Source organism: Salmo salar, chromosome 25, assembly GCF_965601325.2.
Source record: "Salmo salar chromosome 25, fSalSal1, whole genome shotgun sequence".
In the NCBI taxonomy this organism is placed as follows: domain Eukaryota; kingdom Metazoa; phylum Chordata; class Actinopteri; order Salmoniformes; family Salmonidae; genus Salmo; species Salmo salar.
Genome location: NC_138315.1, coordinates 22,465,643 through 22,475,461, shown reverse-complemented (window position 1 = coordinate 22,475,461; position 9,819 = coordinate 22,465,643). Strand labels below are relative to the sequence as shown.

Genomic DNA, 9,819 nt, shown 5'->3' with positions numbered 1-9,819 from the left:
CAGATTGTCTAGCCCAGCTGGTTTGTACGGGTCCAGGTTTTGCCGCTCTTTCAGAACATCTGCTATCTGGATTTGGGTGAAGGAGAAGCTGGGGAGGCTTGGGCAAGTAGCTGCGGGGGGTGCGGAGCTGTTGGCCAGGGTTGGGGTAGCCAGAAGGAAAGCATGGCCAGCCGTAGAGAAATGGTTATTAAAATGTTCGATTATCATGGATTTATCGGTGGTGACCATGTTATCTAGCCTCAGTGCAGTGGGCAGCTGGGAGGAAGTGCTCTTATTCTCCATGGACTACAGTGTCCCAAAACGTTTTGGAGTTAGAGCTACAGGATGCAAATTTCTGTTTGAAAAAGCTAGCCTTTGCTTTCATAACTGCCTGCGTGTATTGGTTCCTGACTTCCCTGAAAAGTTGCATATCGCGGGGACTATTCAATGCTAGTGCAGTCCGCCACAGGAGGTTTTTGTGCTGGTCAAGGGCAGCCAGGTCTGGTCGAATGTGGAGTCTGACCCAAAACATGACCCTGTAGGGACAGAACACACTGAACACAATTTGACATATGACATCAATGTGTCTTAACGTTTCTGAGAAATTGCATGTTTATTGCACTGATTAAATAACAGAGTAACTATATAATTGTATTTAATGGTAAAATGAATGTGTGATTAAAGGTTAGCATGCCTTAGAGTATGCAAAATCTACAGCAACAAAAATAATGGAGGGTATCCCCTTTTCCCCTTTTTTTCTAACACGTCACACCTTTTTTTGTGGGTGTAATTTGTCCTGTTTTTCTGTATCTAACGGACACATCTGCATGTTTGCAAAACCATTGTGAGATAGTAGTTTTCTAAGATCCAGTGCCTTCAGAAAGTATTCAGACCCCTTGACTTTTTTCCCACATTTTGTTATGTTACAGCCTTATTCTAAAATTGATTAAATCTTTTTTTTCCCCTCATCAATCTACACACAATACCCCATATTGACAAAGCAAAAGCAGGTTTTTATACATTTTTGCTAATTTATGAAGAAAAAAATTTGAAATATAAAACGTATGTAAGTATTCAGACCCTTTACTCAGTACTTTGTTGAAGCACGTTTGGCAGCGATTACAGCATTGAGTCTTCTTGGGTATGACGCTACAAGCTTGGCACATCTGTATTTGGGGAGTTTCTCTCATTCTTCTCTGCAGATCCTCTCAAACTCTGTCAGGTTGGATGGGGAGTGTTGCTGCACAGCTATTTTCAGGTCTCTCCAGAGGTGTTCGATCGGGTTCAAGTCCGGGCTCTGGCTGGGCCACTCAAGGACATTGAGAGACTTGTCCCGAAGCCACTCCTGCGTTGTCTTGGCTGTGTGCTTCAGGTCGTTGTCCTGTTGGAAGGTGAACCTTGAAACAGGAGGATAATGCAACCCAAATGGCATGACTGTAAATTGGAACAGACCAAATCCGGTGCATAATGCAACCCAAACGGCATGACTGTGAATTAAGAATGGACCAAATCTGGTGCATAATGCAACCCAAACGGCATGACTGTGAATTAAGAATGGACCAAATCTGGTGCATAATGCAACCCAAATGGCATGACTGTGAATTGGGAACGGACCAAATCCGGTGCATAATGCAACCCAAACGGCATGACTGTGAATTGGGAATGGACCAAATCCGGTGCATAATGCAACCCAAACGGCATGACTGTGAATTGGGAACGGACCAAATCCGGTGCATAATGCAACCCAAACGGCATGACTGTGAATTGGGAACGGACCAAATCCGGTGCATAATGCAACCCAAACGGCATGACTGTGAATTGGGAACGGACCAAATCCGGTGCATAATGCAACCCAAACGGCATGACTGTGAATTGGGAACGGACCAAATCCGGTGCATAATGCAACCCAAACAGCATGACTGTGAATTGGGAACGGACCAAATCCGGTGAATAATGCAACCCAAACGGCATGACTGTTCCAAGGTCTGTTAATATTGTCGGAACAGGCCAAGGCCCATTAATACAAGCATCGCTGAGCATTATTAGGTGCTAGGCAGTTACCAACTATTGAGTTATTTGAGGTAAGTAGAAGAAAGTGTCCATTGGTACCGAATTATTTCCAAATAAATACCAGGTAAATATCAGTGGAAACATACACTCTTAGAAAAAAAGGTCCTATCTAGAACCTAAAATGGTTCTTCAGCTGTCCCCATAGGAAAAGCCTTTGAAGAACCCTTTTTGGTTCCATGTAAAACTCTTTTGGTTCTAGGTATAACCCTTATGGGTTCCATGTAGAACCCTTTCCACAGAAAAACATGGGTTCTACCTGGAACCAAAAACGGAGCTTTTATGGGGACAGCCAAACACTTTTGGAAACCTTTTTTCCTTAGAGGGTATTAACCACTATACAAACCGTAACTATAATGTTTTGGATTCCAGTTATACAATTTGTCAATTGACACATTTTATGCAGCAGTTTTGTTGGAGGATAGAAAATATCAACAACCATTTTATAACATTAGGATAAAAAATACATTCATCCACAAGTATTAACACTGGGCAAGACCAGTTAATATGAATAAAAAAAATCAGTAATGTGTTATCTTTTTAGACTAATGTTTGAATCATGATGCTACTATTTTTTGGTGCTTTTTTAAATATAAAGATTTAAATCGTAATAACCATGAACAAATGTCAGTTAGGTTTGTTGATATCTCTGAAAAGTCTCGATATGAAGAGTTCGCCTTCATACTGTTATTCAACAGAAACAATAAAGAGATGGGCTTTCCTCACAAATGCACACAGCTGCAAATAATGACCCTTTAAAGGCCACTTTGAATTGAACTGTACAGGGTGGGCCTCTGTGCCATATTGCTCTGTCAGGGGTTTGAACAATGGAGCCACATATTCTTTGGCTGTCGGCTCAAGTATAAAAGCGATAGGGGAACATACAGAAAATTGTACAATCCTGAGACCAATACAGTAACCGCAACCATGTCTATGGGAAAGGTGTGGGGAGCTTTGACGGAATTTGACTTTTAAGCTTTTTCTAATTTGTTTAAAACAATCAATCAATTGTACTGTACTGTTAGAACTACAATTTGTTTTTGTAAATTATGGTTTTGTTGTGTGTTTTTAGATCATCTTCTACGAGGACAGGAACTTCCAGGGTCGTTCCTATGAGACCTCCAGCGACTGCCCTGAGCTGACCTCCTACCTGAGCAGGTGCAACTCCTGCAGGGTTGAGAGCGGCTGCTTCATGGTCTATGATCATTCCAACTTCATGGGAAACCAGTACTTTGTGAGAAGGGGAGAGTATGGTGACCACCAGCGTATGGGCATGAACGATTGCATCAGGTCTTGCCGTAACATCCCCATGGTAAATTTAATTCACCTGTTCATTTTGACTCTCATAGGCCATACGAACAGCTCCAGCAAAAGCAATGTGAACGTATATTTCGCACAATTTGGTATAACACTTTTCTCATATCCGTTTACAGCACAGAGGAAACTTTAGGATGAGGATGTACGAGAAGGAGAACTTCGGAGGTCAGATGCACGAGCTGAGCGATGACTGTGAGTCCATGACCGATCGTTTCCGTATGAACGACATGCAGTCCTGCAACGTGATGGACGGCCACTGGCTGATGTACGAGCAGCCCCACTACAGAGGCAGGCAGATGTACATGAGGCCTGGAGAGTACAGGAACATGAGAGATTTGAGCATGCACATGGGCTCCAACCCCATGAGGTTCAACAGCATGAGGCGCATCATGGATTCTTGTTATTAAACGCACCCATGTCTAAAATTTGAGTATAAATAAAATCACTTACCTTTTAAATTGAAGTCTCTTTCATTTTCATTTGAGTCCTTGGTTTGAGGTAAAGGTGCAATCAGAACATTAGTCTGCATTTTCATATGGTTCGGTTTCCCAGTGCAATGGGAACAGTACACCAGGAGATGTCCTCCCCAGGTGATGAGGTTGTTACGATGCATACCACTTCAAAACTTGATGTGGAGTTAATGGAATTAGAATCTGTTAAAACCACTGATCATTACATAAGGTTAATGTTGAATTAAATGTTAGTAAGTACTGTCTATTCTAGTAGTAAGTCAACAATTTGTAGAAAGTACTTTGTATCAGCATCAGTATACAGCTCATGCTTCAGCTGCATCAGCTCTTATTATTCATACTGTAAAGGAAAAACAGGAATTGTGGATATTTGTTGGGAATGCCTCTTTGGAATGTTTAAACAGCTAAGAAACAGTACATTATTATTTTTTATTGAAGTGGTGACTTACTGTAATACACCTCCAAGGCTGTACAATGTATGCTCCACAAATACTGCCATCCACAAGTCACAGCAAACCCAGGAGAGGGCAGCACCTCCACAGTATAATAGCAGAGTTCTGGATTGTGGGTACAGATGAAGGCTCAAGAAAAGTGAATCAGTCAAATAACTGTATCTCAATCATGTACAGTGGGAGGTTTATTAGTTTAACCATTAGATGCAATCCTTATAGATGTCAGACTCATCCAAAGTCAGAGGCCCACATAATGATTTCGATAATATTTTTTATTTACATTTTATACTAATATATTATTTTATATTATAAATGTATATCATATTTATTTATAAAAATACAATGTATATATCATAATGTATATCTATATATTCATAATTTAGATGTGTATACATTTCTATTAATTAAACAAAGTGTTGACTAATACAAAATAACACTAAATATACTAATTAGATTTAATGAATAAAAAAATGATTATTTATATACAGTACTATGTCATGAAGCATTTTAATATTGTTCATTAGGATGCTCATATAGCAACCTGTACAGAAACATGTTTCCTAAAAATACCAATAAACTTGATTATCTAGCTAGAATAAGGCTGTCAACTGTCAGAAGATTTGACATTGACAAATAACCTGGGGTATTTGGCCTAGGATCTGCAGCTGTAGTCGTCACTATGTTTCCTTACCTTGAAAACAAAAGCATCATTTGGTTTGTTTATGTAGTTACAGACATTAATGTTTGATTAACAAAAATAATGGAACTGCAATCTCTCAAATTGTATGTTTAACCTCAAAGTAAGTTCATACCAAGTTGTGATTGTCTATCAACTAGCAGAGTTGTTACAGAGAGGAAGAGCAAGGTGTTGTGGAAGCAGTTTGCTATTTGAATACATTACTGGTGAGCATGTTGGTACACAGTACCTTTTAATAGTTTGGCCTGTTCCAATTCACAGTCATGCCATTCAGGTAGCATTAGGCACTTATGGAAATGGCTGCAGAACCGGGAAGCAGCCATTCATTACAGTCAAAATGAGTCCCACTGTAAATATTCAAGGTCACTCTCCTGTTGGCCACTGGGTGGTATATTGTAAAACTCAATACAGTCAGTCACATGACCTGAGTTGTTGTCCACACCAGCAGCCACTCACTTGGCTGTGGGTCAACTGAGACCACAGGTGGCACAAGCACAAGTTTGGCTGGACATATTCCAAAGCCTGACCACTGAAACAGTACTGAAACCACCAGGCAAGGGGAGTCAAATCCCATTTTTTTTTAAATTATCCTTCATACTTTTATTATAGTTTGCTGTGTGTTTGAAATGTTCATGAATTATATTTATAAGTAGGGTAGCGATGCAGAAAGTAGTATATGTCAAACAATAATGGTAATATTTGTGCGCATCCGATCATATTTAATATTCACCACAGTGAAGGTGATTCATAACAATCAATGAATGTGTATATATGAGAGCTTACTTTTAAAGATCAAATAAATGCTTGATAAATACGTTTTGGTTATTCTGTCATCAGTTTTGGGTTGAATATTCATCCGTTCTTTTAGTTATCAGATTTTGGTTTTCCACTGATAAACATGTGTAAAGTTACATGATAAGTTAATTAGCACCACTGAAGCCTTTGTGTAGGTAACAAAAAGGCATTTCACCCTGCTGACAAAGAAAAACAACTATCTTTTGTAGTTTGGCAGCCATACTGTGTTTTCAAAAAGGCTGACATCTAAAGTCAATTGATTAAACATAACAATGTCTCTATTCCTATAGGATATAAAAGGACCATGGCTCGCTTAGTCAGTGTTGCAGTGTGATCACATTTAGCTAACACAATGGGAAAGGTAAAGCATGTTGTTTTGCTGCACATCTTTTGTCCTGTCACACCTTCTTGCTCATTGTTTGTCTGACAGAACAAAGAACAATGAACATCTGGCTGTGAGATAGACACTCAGTTGTTTGATCCTTTGCATGGCACAAAACTCAATGTTCTTTCCATTTTATGCATGTTTACTTCCATTCGTATTTTTAGATAATCTTCTACGAGGACAAGAACTTCCAGGGTCGCTCCTATGAGTGCAACACCGACTGTGCCGACCTGCACACCCATTTCAGCCACTGTAACTCCATCCAAGTGGAGAGTGGTAGCTGGATGGTCTATGAGCGGCCAAACTACATGGGCTACCAGTACTTCCTGAGAAGGGGCGAGTATCCCGACTACCAGCGCTGGATGGGCTTTAATGATTGCGTGAAATCCTGCCGCATGATCCCTCAAGTGAGCCCATATTCCTCTTTCCTGGTATACAAGTTAACCCATCATTGATGTAGGTAGTAATACACATGGCAAATAAACATGAAACTTGAAACTTAATAGTAAAGTGGCTGAATGAACGTACCCATCTTCTCCTCCTTGTTCTCAGAATCAGGGAGCTCACAAGATGAGAATCTACGAGTGCTCTGACTTTGGCGGTCAGATGCTGGAGTTTGCTGATGACTGCCCCTCCCTCTACGATCGATTCCATTACAATGATATCCACTCTTGCAATGTTATGGAGGGGTATTGGCTCTTCTATGAGCATCCCAACTACAGGGGAAGGCAGTATCTCCTGAGGCCTGGCGAGTACAGGAGATACAGTGACTGGGGATCCATCAATTCCAGGATTGGCTCCATCAGACGTATTGTTGCTCACCCAAACTGAGAGGAAATACATTGTCAACATGAAACTGAGCCAACATTGAAATTAATAAAAGTTAGGTCCACCCGCCATCCTATTGTTTTATCTAGTGTTCACTCAATAAGTATGAAAACATACTGTACTCTTTACACCTTGCAAAGTTTCAGCAAATTTGTTGAATTGAGACATCTAATAGTTTTATGTTTCATACTGTAGAAAGAAAACTACTGGTCATAGTCATCATCCAATCATTTTTTAAATGTTTTTCAAGCCATTATCTGAAGACGTAAGAACGCTTACTTCACACACCTAAAATACTTTACTACTAAAGTAAAACCATAAAATCACAACACACACCAGCAACTCTCAATACCTCAATGTGAGTGACAGAGAGAATACCAACTCATTCAATGAAAATCAAGCACAATTCTGCACAGCCTAACAGTTAAAACAATTAACTAAACTGAACCGTAGTTTCTGTATACTGTATAAAAAATGTAGATACCACACTTTATACCTTGCTCTACAAAATATTAGCTCTTTTTTTTTAATGTTGCTCTTTAAATTTGGTTCTTCATCATCATGAACCACACGTAAAACTAGAAGTGAATGGTACCCAGTCGATCACACACACGTAAAACTAGAAGTGAATGGTACCCAGTCGATCACACACACGTAAAACTAGAAGTGAATGGTACCCAGTCGGTCACACACACGTAAAACTAGAAGTGAATGGTACCCAGTCGATCACACACACGTAAAACTAGAAGTGAATGGTACCCAGTCGATCACACACACGTAAAACTAGAAGTGAATGGTACCCAGTCGATCACACACACGTAAAACTAGAAGTGAATGGTACCCAGTCGATCACACACACGTAAAACTAGAAGTGAATGGTACCCAGTCGATCACACACACGTAAAACTAGAAGTGAATGGTACCCAGTCGGTCACACACACATAAAACTAGAAGTGAATGGTACCCAGTCGGTCACACACACATAAAACTAGAAGTGAATGGTACCCAGTCGGTCACACACACATAAAACTAGAAGTGAATGGTACCCAGTCGGTCACACACACATAAAACTAGAAGTGAATGGTACCCAGTCGATCACACACACATAAAACTAGAAGTGAATGGTACCCAGTCGATCACACACACATAAAACTAGAAGTGAATGGTACCCAGTCGATCACACACACATAAAACTAGAAGTGAATGGTACCCAGTCGGTCACACACACATAAAACTAGAAGTGAATGGTACCCAGTCGGTCACACACACATAAAACTAGAAGTGTTCTGAGCACATTTCCCTTATTTGTCTTCAACCTCCCTCTATGCCCATTTTGAAATTAAACATAAATACACCTTAATCTCACATTTGTTTTTTTTGCCAATCAGCAGCCCAACACTTTTTATTATCCTAAACAGACTTGAAAACTTGTTTTGAATTTGAGGATATGTTCTCAACTGTTTTACTGTATAGTTTACTAATCAAACGGATATGTATTTGTGCAGATAGATAACAAATCAAAGTTGAATTTGGTGTATTTCAAGGTTCAGTGCTTGGACCCCTGCTATTTTCTTTGGCCGAAATCCTAACAGAACCTCAGGCCGTTCTCATATGGAATATCAATCCCGGGTTCATAACTGCAGACTCCAGATTACAATTATTTCCATTGCAATTTCATACAGTCCACTAGGGGAAACATGTGCGCCTATTACGATCTAGTAGGTTCTTTGCTTGCTCGGGTGTTGTGGATGGAGTTAGAAGAGTTTAAACCGTGAGCTACGTCTTCAAGGATCACAGGTTAAGTCCCAGTGCTAGGCACTAATTTTTATCCCAGTTATTTTCTGTTTTATCCATATCTCAAACCTTAAACCTTACCGTAACCATTCCTAATTAATACCTTAATTTAACCATAGAGTTGAGTTTCGGTTTCACTTTTGCAGAGTCTGACTGACAGCTTACATCCATCAAAATATTCTGTATTTAATATGGGCCCACAGTGCTTTGGTAATTGAGTTGCAGAATGTTAATTTGACCTCAAAGCATGATTTACAAAAAAGTTTGAGTTTAGCACATGGACCTGAGGTTAGGATTTGAACCTTTATGTACGCTATCCCTTGGTAACATAGTCCATAAATATGGTAGGCTATTTGTTTGATCTGAAGACCATCTACATCCACAGTTGTGGGCCTCCTGTTGAGACATTATAACATCATCTTCCCATGTGACGTGTGAAATAAGCACTCTGGGAAATATGCAAATGAGGTAATCCTCATAGGAATATTTTCCTCCCTTTAGAATTGTATGGATCAGCCCAGAGTCTGGTCTAGTGGTAGAGCTGCCGACTCAGGACCACAATACCCACTGGCAACGAGGTTACGAACCCCATCTTGGTCATTCCCCTCTCTTACTCACTGTATCTGTCTCCTCCTCTACATTCCCTGTCCATAACACGAGGCTTTAACATATTCAAAATGTATTTATATATATTTAAATATATAATTATATGGAATGTAATTAATTAAATCATTTTCCAGTTGTTCCAATAAAATGTATATTAAGGTAAAGGGATTTATGAGGGGACAATAAGTTGTTTATAAAATGTTAATTATTAGTTTATAGATCAGATAAATTGCTAAACAGTTATAACAAAATGTTTGAAGTTATGTGATTGTTATATTGGTGCTTGCAAAATAGTGAGTTTACATATGATTGTAACGTTATTGATTACTACTGAAATGAATACTAGTGCAGCCATGTAAGCTCAGGCAACCAGTTAAATGACAAGAGCATAATTTCAACCATTCTATTATAACTATTTCTTAGTGATTT

The 9,819-nt window shown here is 39.5% G+C and overlaps 2 protein-coding genes across 2 annotated transcripts; both read left to right on the top strand.

The window, feature by feature from the left end:
• The first annotated feature begins 2,847 nt into the window (after positions 1-2,847).
• On the top strand, positions 2,848-3,821 carry LOC106586358 (gamma-crystallin M3). Its single transcript, XM_014173555.3, has 3 exons — positions 2,848-2,988; positions 3,119-3,358; positions 3,480-3,821. Exons 1-3 carry the CDS (start codon positions 2,974-2,976, stop codon positions 3,768-3,770), a joined length of 546 nt encoding a protein of 181 aa, XP_014029030.1. The 5' UTR covers positions 2,848-2,973; the 3' UTR covers positions 3,771-3,821.
• Positions 3,822-6,065: 2,244 nt separating this feature from the next.
• On the top strand, positions 6,066-7,061 carry LOC106586357 (gamma-crystallin S-1). The gene is made up of 3 exons (XM_014173554.2): positions 6,066-6,138; positions 6,327-6,569; positions 6,715-7,061. The coding sequence occupies exons 1-3, from the start codon at positions 6,130-6,132 to the stop codon at positions 6,991-6,993; spliced, it is 531 nt and encodes a 176-aa protein (XP_014029029.1). The 5' UTR covers positions 6,066-6,129; the 3' UTR covers positions 6,994-7,061.
• Positions 7,062-9,819: the final 2,758 nt, after the last annotated feature.